Raw genomic sequence first — 18,344 nt, 5'->3', positions numbered from 1 at the left:
CTTGCACAGTGTCGTCTGGTGGTCATGGGCAGGGGTCTCTAGGATGAAATAAGAGTCTTCCTCAGATGAAGTAAAAGATCTTCCTCATCCTGAACTTTTCACCTTGCTTCCCTGCGCATGCTCTTTATGTCCCTGGCCCAAGTCCAAACTTCAAGACTGGTTTGAGTTAGTTTTTGGTTGAAAACAGGACCTTTGGTCAAGATTCCTTCCCTTTATCAATAGTCTTATATCTTCTCATCCTGCTTTGGTAGGCACGATAAGTGTTGAGCAAGCTGTATGCATTGCTTCTAACAACTTCCTAGCAAATAATTTAACCTCTGCTTCCCCATCCCCCCCGATTCAATACCCTCATCCATGGAATTGTTTGTAAAGACATTAGCACACATCTTTCCTATTAAGTCTCTCAGGAAAATTAATCCACAAACACCAGAGGTTTATGTCCAAAAAGGAGACAGAGGAGTCCTGTAACTTTGTTTGAATAAAGGGAGAAGTCATGGGCATTTCCCATGGGGTCTCTCAAGTTGTTTGAGGATACAGCCTCCGTTTTATCCTAATTTCCCCACCGCATTTCCCTCTCTCTTTCCCCATTGGCTGAAGTACTTTAGAGGTACAGACTTCCCAAATTGCCTAGTAAAGGCCCCCTTCTAATGTGTACCACCCCCCCCCCCCCCTTTTTTTTTTCTTTTTCCTTGTGTCTCTGTTCTTTTTCTCTTAATCCAGGGATTTATCGCAGTCTTGAGTGAGTAACAGTCTGTATCAATTAGTGGAATTCCTATGGCATTGATGGTTTCTCCCATTGCTTCTTTCACCTCTCAGTATCTGGCTTTATCTACAGCAGGCCCATGGCTTGTTTGTAAAGACACCCCCTTCTCATTTCTTTTAAAGTCCAACCATAAATTAGGTGCCAGAGTAGCAAGTACTTAATCAGGTATAGAACTTCGATAATACTTTTTTAAAGGTAAAGAATAGTAATTCTCACATCAATACCCAAGCTTATGATGTTCGAGGGGGCTGTCACTCAAAGGATATCACTTTTCAGCTTCATCTTTCCACAACTACACAGGAGAGGGCTCATACAGCAATCTGTCCTAAGCGTTTTGCAGAGCTGTTGGGCACCCACAGCACCACTAGCAGAAGAGAACGGCAGGGCCGCGCCAAGCCAGTGTCTGCACAGAACGCACAGTGGTGCCCAACACCCATTTTACAGCTGCAGAGGCCTCCCTGAGAGCCCTGTGCCAGACGTCAGGCCCGTGACAGCGCGCGTCCGCTCCTCGTTCCTCCGTCGTCCTCGTCGTTCTCGTCGTTCTCGTCGTTCTCGTCGTCCTCGTCCTCTCCACACTGCCATCCCACACATACCGTATCCTCCACCTCTCCCCTAGCCCCTTGTTTTGCAGGAAGGCCTTTGAGGCGCGGCCCCGCGGCCATCTTGGGCAGTAGCGCGTGCGCAGTGCGGCTTGAGAGCAGGAGCGATGGGGCCGGGACAGAACAGCGCCTTGCGGGGTATGGCCGGCCGGGGGTGCGGGGTATGGCTGGCCGGGGGTTCGAGGTGTGACCCGATCGGGGGGCTGAGTGGGGCAGGGTTGGGGGCACGGGACCGCGCGCGGGCAGGACTGGGGGTGCCTCTCGGGGAGCGGCTCCGCCCCGCGGCTCGTGCCCCGCCGGATCCCCGGGACAAAATGGCGGCCCCCCCCCCCCCCGGTCCCGCGGGATGCGGTTGGTCTGGAGGCGGTCGGTGGGATCCGCTCATCAATAAAATCCCTACTGCGGTTTCTGGGTGGGGGATGCGGTGTGGTGGCTCGGCTTGAGGCTCCCCTCTTCTCCCCGTCCAACCCCGCTGCTGTGTGACGGCCCGGAGCCGCCGAGCGCCGCGCCGGGCCCGGCCCTTGTGGGTGCTTCGGCCCTCGCAGCGGGCTCTGTTGCTCTCCGGGTTTTATCTGTAGTGGGAACTGCCCATTTCAGACACCTCTGTTTTATTTTTGCCTTTCCACCTCTTTGAGTGAAAATTTCATGGAAACCTGTAGATTTCAGAGGTTTTGTCTACCCGATACTGTACAGTAGAGGTAACGGTGACATTTGCGCTGTGTAATGATTGACTTAAACTGTGCCTGAGATAGCGTTGTGTGTTTTAAATGCTTTAAATACTGCACAACCGGACAGGATGAAAGAATTGGGCTGGGTGGAGGATAGAATCGAGAGCTGAATTACCTAATTTTCTCTAAAAAATAAGCTTCACGTGCATGACTGGTTTCCACTTGTAAAGCTGCTCATGGTTTATATCCTTAATTCAGCAGGCAGATAGTTTGGGCTTGGGTTTTTTTCGGGGAGTGGGTGAGGGTGGAGACTGCTGGCAGAGAGGATGGTGGCAAAGACTAGTGATGGCTGATACAGTGATGGAAGGCTATGCTTGTTAAAATAATCAAAGCCTTGAGGATGACTTGGTAATAGCTCGCATCCAGGTTGTGTTCCCAAGGGCAGCTTGCTGTCATTTATAATCATGCAAGAATTAGAAATTGAGCAGAAAAATTTTGTGGAGACGGGAGAAGAATATGCTCCTAAACAAACTGAAAATATCTAAGAAAAGCATGGGAGTAGCTGATGGGACTAGTCTGGAGGGTGCTCTGTTTAGGAGGAGACAGCATTAGGTTACTGTGATTTCTGACAAGATTAAACTTGATCAGTGCCTTGTGGCTGGCAGGTTACAGTTCTTCCTCCAGCTGGCATGTGGCTGATAAATTTTGAAAATCATTTATTCTCTACTGAAAACTAGACACCAGAAACTTTCCATATTTTTGTGAGATTTAATTCGTGGTAGCAGTGGGGGAGTTAATAGCTTCTGGGCATGTTTGCCCTTTGGAAGGCAGTGAGTAGCACAGGTAAGGCTTTTTGTTTGAGAGGTATGATTCTTTGCAGGTGTGGCCCCACACCAACCACAGATCTGATCATGGTGACTTGTCTTTTACTGCTTATTGGTGAAACCCAACAATCTTTTTCCATCAGGTAGCCTCTTTACCATACGGCTTCAGTTAAATTAAACCTGCCAGTCATAACCCCAGTTTTTGTGGATGCTGTGCCTGGTAGAAGTGATTTTGTTGGCTTGACTGCTTGGCTTTTACTGTTAGGCTTTTTGTGCATCCAGTTACCCTGGATGACTCTTCAGTGAGTATCATGTGTTTCTCCAGCATTGCCTTTTGTTGTGGGCAGTGACACTACTGGACTGTCATGAGCAACTCTTGCACAATAATAATCTCTTCATTGGCAACGAAATAAGGATAAAAATGCTTGAAAGTTACAAGCACTTCTAGAGACATAAAATAAAGTTTTTCATGTCTTGAGTTATTTCTCTGTGACTTTTGAAAAACATAAATATTTTCTAAGCAGCAGAGGTGACTTGAAAATTGCCTCGTAGGACTCTCTTGGACTAACTTTGTCAGGGTGTAGCTTTCCCCCATATAGTTGCTAGAATGTAAATTGATCTGGGTTCTTAGCAAGGATCAAGGTGGAGGCAAGACCACTTCAGTTTCTTAGTGCCCTTCTCAGTGCAGATGGTAAATGTGTGTTTTCCTGTGGATAAAATCTCTCAGAGCTCTCTAGCAGATCCAGAAAGTACTTCTGTAGCCTAGATCTGGAAACATCCGAAGCAATGTTACAGATGTTTAGAGAAATAAGAGAGGAGAAACTTTGATCTAAATCTCTTTCATTAGGATATGTCCAAAGAATACAGGAGACAATAAATCCCTGTCAGTGTCTTACTGCCATTCTCATCTTCTGGTTTTTTTTTTTTGTTTACTTCTGTGCATTGCCTGCTCTCTTGGGACTTCACTCTTTGAATTTGTTTCCTTCTTTCCATTTCTCTTGCCATCTCTTCTCTCCTTTGTGTGTTAATTTTTCTGGCAATTTTAGCCAAACTTTTTTCCATTGTTTAGTGTTTACAACACAAAACCAATTTTTCTGCCATGTTACACAGGCCTGTTTCATCTTGTCTTGTAACACTGTGGTTTTGTATTATGCCAGAATTGGGAGTTCTTTAATAATAACAGCTTAAAAGTTGCTCCTACTGCTTTTTATTTTAAGAATAAATAAAAACCCCTTGACACTCCACATCAGTGTCATTCTGTTAACAGATGCCTCATGCATGACCTTAAGAGTTTGGCAGCAAACTGTTGAATTGGCACCAGAGGTCTCTTGAAACAGTTCAGAGTATTTAAAATTATCTGAAAAATGTTCTTCTTCCAGGTGCATTTTATGGTTAAGTTAGTTAAAAAGATTAAATGGGTGTTCCAGCTTTTCCAGATCTGTATGTGAAACAAGACAAAACTTACTGCCTCTGAAACCCTGTAGGATGATTTAAGGGAGAGTCTATTGAATAAGTTCAAATATTTCTTCTAAATTTTCATGATATTTATTAAGGCAGTTCTGGAATTTAAAGAATAAGACTTCTTTAAATGTTTGGATTTAATGCATTATTGGTTGATACAATTTTCCATCCTGAAAGGGGAAAAGAGAAGTGGCTCCAGAGAAGTGATGAAAAAAGGTAATACAGTAGAAAAGACATTGCTCTGTTATAAGAAAAAATACCTGAAGCTATTATGTATACAACTTGCCCGTGTATGTAAAAGGTGACTCTGGCCCGTGGGAGAAGAACTAGAGGATCACTGCATGATGAGATGACAATTTAATTCATGATCTCTGTTTGTTGAGCTGGATCTGATGTGCATGGTTATGGGGGATGGCCCAAGGGATGTCAGAGGGATCTGGGTTGGCTGCAGATGTGCAGAACAGCTCTTCTGAATGTGCTGCTGAATTTTAGTACAGACTTCTCTTGATTGTAATGAGGCACAGAAATATTACCAATTTTTTTTTTCCTCTTTTCGTTTGCTAAGTTGACTTGGACTTTTGGATAGGTACAAGTAAAGATGAGCTTCCTTAAGGTGCAGCACCTTAAAAGGTGCTTCAGTTACAGGAGCCGTCTATGGTCTTCATTAAAGTCACTCTTTCCCCTTAGATTTCATAAGAGAATGGATATGGTCCCCCTGTCCCCTCATCACTTATTTAAAATGTAGGTGAAGATTTGATCCATTGGCAGTGCCTCGGTAGAAGCGTGGGCAATCCTTGTAGTTGCTGCTTTCCTGGAAGCCACGCAATGAGCAGTCCTCGGTTTTGCTTTTGCTGTTGTAGCTGCGCTTGACATTTCATCAGGGGTCACTTCCAAGTTGTCAGCTTGTCCCCTGAGCTTGCTGAGCACCTCCTCCTGCCACAGCCCTGCTCCAGTGAGACAGGGCAGGGATCCTGCAGTGGCTTTTCTTGAGAGAGCTGCTGTCTTGGATTTAAACTGTAGCTTTTCTTTTGATTAGTTTGGGCTGTTGTGCTAAATTAAAGCAGATTTTCATAGAATCCTCTCTTAAATTTCATTTCCTCGCTTCTTTATCAAAATTAGCGCATTACTCTGGCTACTCTGGGGAATAAAGGGTGAAAACTCACTGGATGAATATAAAACAGCATTCACAACATGGTTTCTGGGGCTTTTATTGTTTTAAGGAGTTGGGGAGTAGGAAAACATGCCTGCCCTAAATTCTTCCATGTTAAAGATGATTTTCTGTATCTTAATATCACTTTACTGTTACAGGAAGGGTTTGTCACTCGTTTACAGGGGAGGTCTCAGTGTATGTTGGTCTTTTGTGTGTCATTTACTAAGAAAATGAACTCTGAAGGATTTCTGTATCTTTTACTCCTTTAGTAAGACTCTAAAGAAGTGCCTGCCTTCCCTGATCCTTCAGAGCTGCAGACACTGTGCAGGTAGTTGTCTAACTCCACATGTTGCTACAGCCAGATGCCTGTGGGTCGGTGTGGTGCCTATGAGCTAACACAGTGTTTTAGCTGAGGAAAGAGCTTGGTATAGATTTTAGGAAAGTCTCTGGACCAGGGACAGAAAACCTTGATACTTTTAGTCCAAGCTCACAGTGGAAATACAGCAAGTCGGTCATGGAAAGTAGCAAGAACTAACAAAGGTTTTTGTTTATTCCTAGACTTGAACGTAGTGATGTCTTTTGCTCCAAAGATGCCATCTGGCTTAGCATCTTACAAATCCAATTGAAACATAGGACAGGATAGAAATTCCCAACTGGAGACTGTTCTAATTTTATTAAGTTTGGTAAATGTGCTAAAATTTAAATTCCTGTTTATTCGTCTGTAAACAGAACTCGCAGTACATGTGTATGTAGAAGTGGTGGATAAAAAGCAAAGAACAGCCACTTGTTACTCTGAGACAAAACAACTGGGGCTGGTGCTGCAACCCGAACCTTTGGGCCAAAGTCCAGCATATTTTCATGAAGCAGGGAGAAAACAATAGAGCCACAAAAAAGTTGGAAAACTTCTTGCAGGAATGGATGTTATACTAAGAAAGACTGCAAAAGTTGTGTTGGTAAATAAAGGGAGGAAAAGTGAAGATGAGAAGTGGTAGAAAGAGGATTTTTAAATGAAAGTTGTCTTGTGGAGATTCAGGACTTAATCTAGTTAAAATAAACATGTGCTATGATTCTTAAACATAATCATTTTGGATCCTTGTTCTTTCCTCTATAGCACAGTAGGGATTTAATCGAAGATGGCTTTTGTTACTGGTGGTAGTATATTTAGTAATTTCCCCATTGCCAAACAACTGGTTTTAGTTTTTTTAGTTATAAGATGCATTTTATTAAAAGCTACTCAGCACCCATGCCTTGGGGGGGACAAACCTGGTTTTGGGTTGTTGGTGCTGACTGTTCTTCTTTAGTGACTTTCTTGCAACTGAAACAAACAACACAGTTTTTTTGCTGCTACAGGATGTACTTACCTGGTTTAATATCTGAACTTTGAAATCATGTACTACTGATGTTGATATGAGAGTATGCTAAATAGAAGAGTGAAAAAAAACCTAAACCAAAACCAAACCTAAAACAAAAACATGAAAACTCTTGCCAGGTTAATTCTCACCCTTGTGTAGAAAGGACTTGGGTGAAACAGATCTCTGATCAACAGGAAAGAACATGTTAACTAGGTGAGTGTCAAAGGAAAATACTCTTCTAAAGTAGAGAGTTATTACTACAGAACAAAAAGATCTGTTGGAAAGTAAAAAGGTGTTGCTGCAAGCATAAAGACATTTACTGCTTAGTAGTTTTGATAGAATGTTGTATTCAAAACCTGATAGTTTCTTGTTTTTTCTTCTTTTATTCTAGTTGAATGGATTGCTGCAGTGTCCTTAGCTGCTGGAGCAGCTGCTGTTGGATATCTAGCTTACAAAAAATTTCTCTCTAAAGACAAATGCTGCAAAGCAATGGTGAATCCCCATATCCAGAAGGATAACCCCAAGATAGTCCATGCCTTTGATATGGAAGATCTGGGAGACAAGGCTGTGTACTGTCGTTGTTGGAGGTCTAAGAAGGTAAGAGAAGAGTGAATGGTCCAGTGTTGTTCATGTGCATGCATCTTTCAGCAAAACTATTTTTAAACTGCTTTATTTAGAGGAAACTAATCTCTTTTCACCTAAACTATTCTGCATTGAGATGTAGCAGTATTCTGATCTGTAGAGCTATGCAGATTTGTGCTGATGCTCAGAGTAAAGCCTGCAGATCAATGCTAATAATGAACAAAATGTTTTTGTAGCTCTGAAGAAGACCTCTTGAAAAGAAAGCAACTGTCTGGAGCATGGTCATGAATGACAGATACCATTTTGTGTGCTACCTGTGCTAATACTGAGGCTTATCCAAAACTATTGGCCTGTTGCCAGTAGGAGCTCAGGAAACATAGTCTGTGAGGACCTTAAGCACCTTTTTTTGGAGAAAGTTGGAAGCTTAGAAAGTATCTTGCTACTAGTACATGGTGTATGCCAGTGCAATCACAGTGGCATACTTTAAGCTCCTATTTTTGAGCAACTAAAAGCTGGGCCTAAATAGTGATCCAGCTTGCTTGCATTTGAAGTTGGGTTGCCTCAATTGCCTTAAGTTAGTGGTAATCTACCCTCTCAGTAACAGTATCTCAGATTTAAATGTGATCTTAGAGGTGTGTGATACCTGATGTAGCTGAGATGTTTATACTTTATCTATAATGGTAGTATAATGGGATCTGTAATGAGAGAAAGGAAGATTGCGTGATTAATCCTGTCCATTTACCACTGGTACACAATTAAAAGCTTTTTTAGAGGATGCCAGTGTGTGGAGACTAAAATAATACAGAACTTCAAAGCCAGGTAACTGCCTTGAAATCTAGCTCTCTCTCCTCCAGGGAGGTGAATATTCAACTTCTCAAGTCTTAAACATTGGTCTTATTAGGCCAAACTCAGCAATTTCCAGATGCTGTAACTTCTGGTTCTTGCTGTTGTCAGATTTGACTTCATTACCTTCCAGGTAGCTCAGGAGCTTACACATTTGTACCTTAATTTGGTTTTACAATGTAACACTGCTAAGGATTAAACAGCATTATGATTTGATTCTGAAATAGTCTTGTGGAGGTGGCCTTGTCTTATTTATTGTCTGGAGTCTGAACTGAAAAAACCCCACTTGAAGCCTGGTGTTTGTGCTTTCTGTTTCCTATTCAATCTTCTAAACAGAAATGGAAGATAATGTCTGGTTCTACTGGTTGCATTGCAGCTCCTGCCAATTGTTTGCTATTGTTTGATATTACCCTTTCTTTAGTGTGAAATAAAAACCTTAAGAAGTACATTTTGGCATATGTTTAAGGGGTGTTGTCAGTTTAGGAACATATTGCCCTACTGAGTTAGAATAGAAGTAGATGAGGCTATAATGAGTACGTTTTTAGAATTCTGATCTGAAAGGTCTTGTAAAGGCATTGAGGAGGTCAGTGGAAATTTTGGAAGGCATTTGTTTTCTTTTACTGCTGTTGAACGATGAGTATTTTAGTCAACATGTTCCACTTCAAAGGCTGTAGTTTCCAGTTTTGTTGCCTTCCTCTTGCCTTGATGGGCTGACCTTGCAGCATGGGTAGCATAACCTTTATTATGGTTTGTGTGCTTCTCATATTTATTATTGCCAGGCAGTAATAAAATACATCATTCTCACATGCTTGTCATCTTTGGAAGTTGTCAGCTGGCATTATCTGGCTCTTATAGTTCTCAAACTGTTAAAATTTGTAATTACATGGTGTCAGAATGTGGAATGTGTGTGTTTTCAATGCAGGAATTACAGTTACTTCAAATACATTAAGTATCTGCTGTGTTTTTGTTAAATAGGTGCATATAAAGGCTAGAAGAAATGTCCTTTTGTATAACTATGTGCACTTCTCATGAGATTCAGGCTCACCTGAGGCATGAGTTTGGTAGAACCAGTAGCATTGGGAACTACAGAATGTTTCTGTTGCACTGATGATGTGCATGCACTTAGAGCTGACCCTGCATGGTGTTCCTCCTCTACAGGGAATAACAAAACAGTTGGACTATACCAGAGTATTTTGGAGTAACTCTTGAAAAAAGAGCAGGATTATGTGCAGTTGTTTTTGTTTGGGTTTTTTTTTTCCTGAAATAGTGCACTTAAAAGGCTTTTGTGCTGGCCAAAGTCTCTGTGGAAGGTATGTGTTTTAAAAAACCACATGTGGTATATTGAAGTAAGTTTGTCTTGGCACGTAATTTTCTGTTAATAATAAATGGGTGGTTCTTTGAATGACCCTTTTCTATTCAGTGTTGTGCTCTGCAGGAACTTAATAGTTGTCCAGTTTAGTGAAATAATCCAGTGCTCAAACTTACCAGTGTAGAGGCAAGAATTTTGTCTTTAAACTGTAATTAAAGTTAGAAAACTTGTTTTCTTACTTGTCTTCATTTTTAGGTATGAGTTGGGGGAGGGGGGAGTTAATTTGCTGTCTTTTTACAATGACCTCCAGCCTCTGTGTCTTCCAGAGAAGTATTAGTCCCCAGGTTGTGGGTTGAGGAGTACTGCTGCAGACTATCAGCAGAAATAGTGATAGAGAATCCAAACGTGTTCAGTGTCAAGAGAAATCAGCTCAGCTGTCCAGATCACTGTACAGTTCCCCTGCGGTTTGAGCTTTGGCCACTATTGCTAGTCTGCTTTGTTCTTAATCAGGGATGAACACATTGTGTCACGGCCAATATCCATCTATGCAGTATCTGGTCTTCAACGTGACCAAGTGGGTGTTCTGGAAGAGTGGTGTTTGGTTTGGTGTTTTTTCCTGAGAAGCTTAAGTCTGGTGTACCAGGCCCTGAGAGCCAGTGTTCTGAGACCAGCTGACCAGTAGGATGAATTCAGTGCAGTCACCATTGGTAGCTGTTAAAGATGTCTGGATGCTATCTGAACCTAGGAATCCCACCATTCTTGTTGTTTGAAAACTAGAAGTGATGATGTTCCTGTAGCTGGACTTTGGGTTGCCTCCTTCGGGCTTGTGAGATGTTAATGTCTGATGGAAGCTGTGTTGTTGCTTCTGTGAAGACCAGTGGACTGTGGTGTTGCATGGAAAAACAACTGGCCCAGGAACATCTGCTGTTGAAAGCTGGTCAGTGTCCCACAAACATACATTCCTGTTCGCTCAGATTTTGTCCAAGTATCTGTCACTACTTACTCATTGAGTCACAAGTGACTAGTGGGATGAGAAAGTTTCTGCATGAATCAGCTTACATAAGCATTCTCTGAATTTGAGGTTTCTTTATTCAGAAATATCTCCTGCCATCTTTAGTATAGGTTTTGACACTTCATTACTGTGAAAAACCAGAAGAAACTCCCACACCTCACCTCTCTCCTTCCCTCCCAACGCTACCCTACAGACCAGGTGGAGTTATTTTTAAAGCTCTGTTTATTGTTTCGTTGTATTGGTTTTGTGCAGTACTTTGAAATCTTTTATTCTAACTAAGCATGGGTTATAGGGTATTAACCTTTTTGAAAGGCTGTGACTGAAGTAGGAACATTGAAATCAGAATGTTGAATAATGACTGTGACGGTACTGCAAGAGAACAGTGCTGTTGCAAAGGCAAGAGCTGACTAATGCCCATCTTAGAGTCTCACTACTTGAAAGCAAACAAAATTGTAACTGAATGCAAAATATTGATGTGTGATTTCTATGATCGTCTCCAGAGCTTCCTATGCAGAGGAGGTGTAGCTCTGAAAATGCATCCTTGAGAAGTGATGGGGTCCAACCTCACTCTTACTGCCTCACAGAATGTCTTTTGGCTCTTCCGTGTGATAAGAGCTGCCCAGGAGCAGTAGTTATCACTGCTCTGCGACTTGAGCAGTTAGAGCTGCTAAAGGAGGCCCTGTAATTCTTGCTGTGACCAGCCTGTTTTAGGGTGTGGTTTGTTTGGGGTTTTTTAATGGAACAAACACATCTTCAAATTGCTTTCAAATGATGTGGCTCTTAAGGCCAGCACTGAGAAAGCTTGGGGCAAGGTTGAGAGTAAGGTACTCCAGGTAGGTTACAGCTGAAGGTCTGCTCGGGCTGTAGTTTCTTTCTGCTCACCTGATGCAGGAACACCAAACAAAATGGAGTTTGGTGGCTGCTTTTTTAGAACAAGCCTCTTGTCTGCTCTGCACTAACAAGGATAAAGCTAGTGTTCAGCCAAAACTCAGGGAGACCTGAGATGGTGGCATAAAAGTTGTGGTCTGTGGTTTCAGTGGATTTAATGAGAAAATGCCTAATAAACTTTCAGCCTAGATTCTTAGTTCTGATTCTGGATGTACTTTAGATGTGTTTATTCTTTCTTTTTTCAGTTCCCACTGTGTGATGGCTCTCACACAAAGCACAACGAGGAAACTGGCGACAACGTTGGGCCTCTGATCATCAAGAGGAAGGAGGCGTAGAGTGGACAGTAGAAGCTACAGAATCAATGTCTGACAAATCCTCTGCTCTCTTGTAGCTGGGGAAAAAAAACACAAATTCTTTGTCATATCACTGAAGACTTCCCAATGTAGTATATACATCAGACTTCAGCATGTGTATTTTCTCTGGTGCTTGTTGTCTTTCAATCACTACAATGCATAATTTACTAAGTAGTCATGGTTTAAATTTTCTGTCCTGTAAAGTGTGTGTACCCTCTCACTGAGTGTGAAGCTAAAATGATGCACAGAATGTACTTCATCAGGAAATAGGTATTATTTTCAAATACATGTGTATTGAAACGTAGATACTAAAATCCTGGAGAGGTTTGAAAGTCACAGAGCTGGATAGATGTCCATGTAGAAGGCAGTGGCAGGGAAGAAATCACAGTCCCATCTTAATCTCTGATTATGCTACATTCTCTGCAGGTGTCACATTTGGCCTGTTACACTACTGTGCTCTGTGGCTTCTGTAAAAGAACAAATTCAAAATTGCTAGCTATGGACAGGCAACAGAAAAGGCTGAAAGTAAGATGGGGCTAGAGGGCAACTTTACCTTTGCTTTGCAGCAGCATTGAAATTTGACCCTACTTCCATTTGGTATCAAGAAAATACTATCCAAATTGCAGACCTGTATTTAGAGTAGGATTAGGAAAATGGTCTCTGAGAGCTTTCTTAATAGATGAGTGAAATGACACAAAGTGCTTCAAGAGTGATGAGCAGGGGGTGGCAGGGTTGTTTTTGCTGCTAGAAAGCCTTAGTTTCACTTGCAGTCTTGCAGTGAAGCCAACTTCCCCAGACAGGATGCTTCTGTGGGGTGGCTATGCTGATTAATTCCAGACGCTAAAATAAAAACTAAAACCCCACCCATCATCACCATCTGCTTCACCATTGCACTGGCTGGTTCTGGAAAGCTCTTCCCGATGAGAAGGGAGGAGGCACATCTTTCTTACTATGTGGCCTTAGGCTCTATGTGTCTTAACTCCTGCCTCCCTGGGCTGCTAATGTGGTTCAGCTGATTTAAAAAAAGAAATCCTGGCATGGACAAAGAATGGCTTTGGAAATAGAAACAAGGAGGGAGGGAAGGATGTCAGAGAGAGCTCTTACCCTCCTTACCCATGGCACTTGTCTTCTTGTCTGGCATGGTTGCATTAATGGCTGTCATGTTGGATTCCTTAAATAGCTTTGATTTATTAACATGCGTATAACTACAAAACCCAAAGAGTGGGGCAGCAGGGGGCAATTTTGTACTAAACCCAGTCCATTAGTGTAACTGCAGCCTGCATAAGATTGAGCTCTGAATGTCCTGGGACAGAAACTACCTCAGGGCTAGATGAAAGGCCTTGTTAAGAAGCTTACATTTTAGCCTAGACCCTTAGGGATTCTTCAAATGATTGGGGCAGGAGAGGTTCTATTTATTTTATTAAGAGTGGTTGGTACAACTGGTTAAAACTGAAGATGTTTTGCATAGTCTCTGTGTGAGACTTTCAGAGGCTGAGGTCTTGGCCAACTGGTCTGAATTTGGGCAGAAGGCACAAAAAGTAAAGAAGGAAGCACAGGTAGAGAAGGGGTTTGCAGGTGGAGTGTCAGAGTAAGGGCACTACTGTCCAAGAGACCTCTATTTGAAAGAAGTTGCAGTCAAATATGTCAGTTTGTCTTTCATGTCTGTCTTGAGTGTGAATACACTTGATATTTTTTACTTTGCTGAGTACTAATGCGTGTGGAAAGTTGTTATAACCTTAAATTATCAAATACATTGCTTTTATCCAAAGCAAAGTAACTTCTGTATTATTAGAACATGACACTGGATATTTCTGTATTTTTGTCAAATTACACATTCGAGCTCATCTTAATCTCAAGGCTGTAAAGTCTGTGTTATCATGGGTATGCTCTTTGTGTAGTGCTGTACAGCAGTGCTGCTGTAGTCATGAACCTGTGTCGGGTGGATTTTTCTTCTGAGACTCCTTTTCCATCAAAGCCTGGCTACTCCTGAAGGAATAGAAATTCAATGTTAATGGTCTGAGAAATGAAGTCCTGAGGTTTCAGATGAGTCTCCTGAGTCATAAAACTATTTTGTGGAGTTTGCCAATAAAATATTGCCAGGAGTTCGGGTGTCAGGGAAGTGGGCGCCATGGAAAGTTTTTTTCCTGGGAAGCAAAGTTGCAGAAGCAGAGTCTGTGTTGATTTAAATCCTGGTGACTTTTGTTTTGGAGAAGTGTTGCATTTCTGAATGTTGATTTGAGTGTTCTTAATTAGAACACCCTTAATTGAGATCTTAATTAGAGGCACGTACGATTCCTGTACTGTACCTTATTTATGCAAGCTGTTTGAATGTGATGAGAAGAGAAACTTGGATTTGAGGAAACAAACTTACCAAGCAGTCTCAATGAGCATCACAGAGAACGCTTCATTTTTTCTTAGTACCATAATAGGTCACCATGTTCTAATGGGCAGAGTGCTTGACTGTTTCAGTGTTTTCCTAAGTCTCTTTCTTTAGTGCTTTCCTCAAATAATCTCTAGAGTATGAATTGCATTGGTTAGATTTCTACCAAGTTAAAACCATAAAGAAATGATGCAAGTGTGCAGTTTTCACCTCACATTGAAACTCCTAATAAAAATGTGGTACAAATCCTTCAAAAATTAAAGCAGAGAAGAATCCTTGCTGCAGAGTAAAACTATTTCTGCTCCTCACTGTTATTTTCAGCATGTAAGTGTTGGGAAGGTCAAGAAATTAAAGTACTGATTCTTAAGTAATTGAATGTAACTCATCAAAATAGTGTGAATGTCAGGTATTTGAGTGCTTCTACAGTCAGGATCCTTGAAGGGGAGAGGCTGTCAGTTACAGATACTTCCTGCAGATTTCGTTGGGGCACTGTTAGTCTGCAGGCTGAGGAGGTGGTGGAGACCAGCAGCTAGCACTGCAGCTATGCTGCTCCACCGGATGGAAACAGAGGCCATGCAATGGGGCCTCCATCAGGGCAGTGCTGGTCTAGGGGCTTTCTCTACAGCCATGGATTTAAGGGATTTCAGCAGCAATGCTGGCTGGCTGAGCCCAGGCAGCTGGAAGTGCTGCATAGATATGTTTGGGACAAAGCAGCTTTTCATGCCCAGAGCCTCATGCACTTTGAGTCCAGGAGTTGTATTGCCAGTTCCCTGACAGCGAGCTGCAGAGCTCACCACAAGCCCTGCTAAAACTACCATTTTATTGCAGTTTGGGGCTTGTTCTGATGCTGTTGGGGTCTGTAAAACTTACCTTGTGCAATTGTGCAGGAGTTAGACTTGGATTTTCCTTTCAGTGTAATGCAACTAAAGACATGGAAATATGAGTCACTGCTGTATCACAGTTGCTCACTCCCAAGAAACGGAAGAACATTTTATAATAGGAAGGATAAGAATGTAGGCATGAAACTAAACATTGGTGTTGCAGAGGAACCTTGTCAGCTGACTTCTCCTTAGCCACCCTGGACATGGAAGTCTCATGCTAAATTTGGCTTTCGTTTCAACTCCTAAAGCTTCAAGGCTGACAAAACCCATGCTGAGCCCTGACTGGATTAGGTGGATGAACACAGTCTCCCCCTTGCCTGTGGGCAGAGAGAGGATGCCCAACACCATGGCCAGGAGGCCAAATTTATGGGTGTTCACCATTGCTATTTCAGCCCAGGCAGAACATTTCATGCAGATCTGCGCTGACACATGTTCAGTCCAGCAGTGTCGGATGCCTGTTCCCCCAATTGCTCTCTGCATCCAGGCTTGTTCTGTTGTCGTTTTCTTGCATTGATGAGTGGCTTCTTTGCACTGTCAGAATAATTTTCCTAGAGCCATGATTAATTTAGAATGGGTACCAGGGGCTGCTGCTTGAAGCTCTCTGTTGCTTGTTTTCTATAGTTGTTGGGGTGTGTAGTGCATTTCTTGGCAGGATGATTTCCAAGCTGCCTGATACAGAGGCTAATGCAGAGAGCCGCTGAATAAAAACTAAATAATTTAAAAATAAACAGGCAAATTTGTGAAGAGAAAGAAGAAGAGGAAAAGAGCGAAAAAAATGTGGATGGAGGGGAGCATAAGCTAGAGAAGACTTACCATCATGTAACAGTACTACATGGTAGGAAAAAGGGATAAATCAAATGACACAATGTTATGTTGCATTTCATTATACACCTTAATAGAGCCAAGCATAGGAAGTATAAAGTGGCAGTTCTATTAGCCAAACCCATGCTTCTCAGAGGTGAAGGGGTTACGTGTTTGAGCAGACATCTGTTATTGGGGTTTTTCTTCCTCAACTGTGAAATCCTGCAGTACTGGACAGAAAAAAAACATACACCCGTGCAGTGGGTCCTGTTAGCAGTCTCCTGTTCCTCCACACCCCACTTTGTAAGCTGTTTAATTAGATGTGCAGTTGTAATAAATAGAAGGAGTATTTACTGGTATGCCTCCAGAAGTCAGTAAAATCACAGTAGGTGTACAGGACTAGCAAAGCAGAGTGCAGTCCACCTTTCCCATATGCAGTTTGGACTGGTAAGAAAGGATTTATCTGGCTTCTCAAGCAACTTCTGTTTCCTTCAATATATAGAAGCTGCAAAAAGGTCTCGCATAAGCACAGATAGATCATGTCTCTTGTTACGTTTTTCCCAGCTGAATACTCAACCATCCCTCTTTTCCTATTTGATATGGCACTGCCCTTAATCCACTCTGTTCTGCATCCTTTTTGTCATGCAGACTGCAGTTTTCTTTCACTGTTTTTTATGTGTGGCAGACTTACACCAAAAAAAAAGTGCCTTCTCCTCTCCAGGAGCAGCCTGTGCAAAAAAGTTTCCTGAGCATCCCAGAAATTACAGCTTTAATGTGTAAAGCATTCAAAAATCAGTTGAGTTAGCTGGCAACAGGCAGCAAAATGAGTGATACGGTCACTGACTGCATAACTTTTCTCAAATACTTTTCTACAGCTGGCAAATATCACCATACATGGGTAAGACATGTTCAAGATGCACTGTCTGTTCACTGCCAGGACTCTTGCTCAAGATTTGGGTACCAAAACAACAGCCAGCACAGACTTCCACTGCAGTAATTATTAAATTGTTGCTCTTTTCAAACAGTGTGATCTTGTTCTTTCAATCTCATTCTTGGCTTTAACAGCAATGCAGGTTAAATTACTTTTTAAGGGTTGTGGCTGTTACGCAAATAAATTTTGGCAGTAGAATACCATTTAATAGAAGAGACTTTTTTAATGCTAGTGGGTTTACTCGATAAATAAGTGTTTAATTTACTGCAGGTGGAGGCAATCTAAGTCAGCTCTAGGGAAAGACAAACAGGCATTTAAAATAAACCTCTTGGCATGTTAATCACCTTAAATCAAGTCCTGGGCTTATGCTAAAGCATATGATGTGACTGGTAAAATCCAAATGCCATCATACATTTGTAAACCCTGAGCAACAGCCGATAGTAATACAACACTGTACTTTGAAAAAATCCCTGTTTAGAAGGACAAACTGTGTAAGCCATGAGATCAGGAGATGGTACCAAATACTTCGATCTAAAGTTTGTTTCAGAAAGAAGCGCAACTTCTTTCTCAAGGATGTCAAAGGACATGCGTCTGTCATTGCTGTTTTCTAGGACTGGAGGCAGCTAAAGCATGTTTCAGCTAGACTCTCCACAAATCATGGTTTAATCTTTCGCACTGATAGTTAATGGTATGTTCCTGTTCTCTGTGAGAGACCAGGCATGGAAGCTGGACACATCCAGTATGCGTCATGCTGAGGGTACACAGAGCAACAAAATGACACCTTTTGTCTTTCGCTCAACACTCTTCCTGCTGCTTCCCAATGTTTTATTGGCTTTTTTTGGCTGCAGATGCACACTGGGTTGATAATCTCAGGCAACTGTTAACAGCAACTTCAGGATCTCTTTCCTGGGCCGTGATGGCGAGTTCCATCATCAGCATTGAAAAGCTTTGGATTATTTTCCTCTACATGTGTTACCTTACGTTTATCTACACTGAAACTCTTACGCCAACAGTGTGCTTTTTGTTCAGTTTTGTGAGATCCTGCAGGACATTGTCATTGGCATGGCATTTCACTGCCCTAAAGCGGTCAGGAATATCCATACACCTGGAGATTTTGTGTACTCTCCCTTCTGCAGGTTGTGAAAGAAGACGTTGAATAAAACCAGTCTCAGCAAACACCCACTGCTGCCTCGTCTCCACCATCAAAGCCCTTCCATTTGCCTCCCACCCCTTAACCTACTCTCAGTTCAAAAATGAACTTTTCCTTCAAATACTTGGCTTAGTTTCTTTATTGATCACCAAGAAGAAAGTAAAATCCAAGGATTCTGAATAAGAACCGTTGAAATGAGCTTCTCACTTTTATAGTCCTTGTATCTTTCTAATACAGAACAGACCTCCCCAAATTTACAGCTACAGTTCTGCTTGTCGAAAAGGTGATCTAGAAGATAGAAGTAAGCTTGCAGTGATTTTTTAAATGTACCACATTATCACAGAGAGTGTAGATTGGCTTTTGACAGCATTCCCTTGTTTTCGTTCTGGAAAACCCT

General features: G+C 42.1%; 1 protein-coding gene across 1 annotated transcript; it reads left to right on the top strand.

Moving 5' to 3' along the window:
* Positions 1–1,393: 1,393 nt before the first annotated feature.
* Positions 1,394–16,219, top strand: CISD1 (CDGSH iron sulfur domain 1). Its single transcript, XM_032116552.1, has 3 exons — positions 1,394–1,500; positions 7,209–7,414; positions 11,697–16,219. Exons 1-3 carry the CDS (start codon positions 1,470–1,472, stop codon positions 11,784–11,786), a joined length of 327 nt encoding a protein of 108 aa, XP_031972443.1. The 5' UTR covers positions 1,394–1,469; the 3' UTR covers positions 11,787–16,219.
* The last annotated feature ends 2,125 nt before the right edge of the window (positions 16,220–18,344 follow it).

Source organism: Corvus moneduloides, chromosome 8 (genome assembly GCF_009650955.1).
Source record: "Corvus moneduloides isolate bCorMon1 chromosome 8, bCorMon1.pri, whole genome shotgun sequence".
Taxonomy (NCBI): Eukaryota; Metazoa; Chordata; class Aves; order Passeriformes; family Corvidae; genus Corvus; species Corvus moneduloides.
This window is presented reverse-complemented; position numbering and strand designations above follow the sequence as displayed.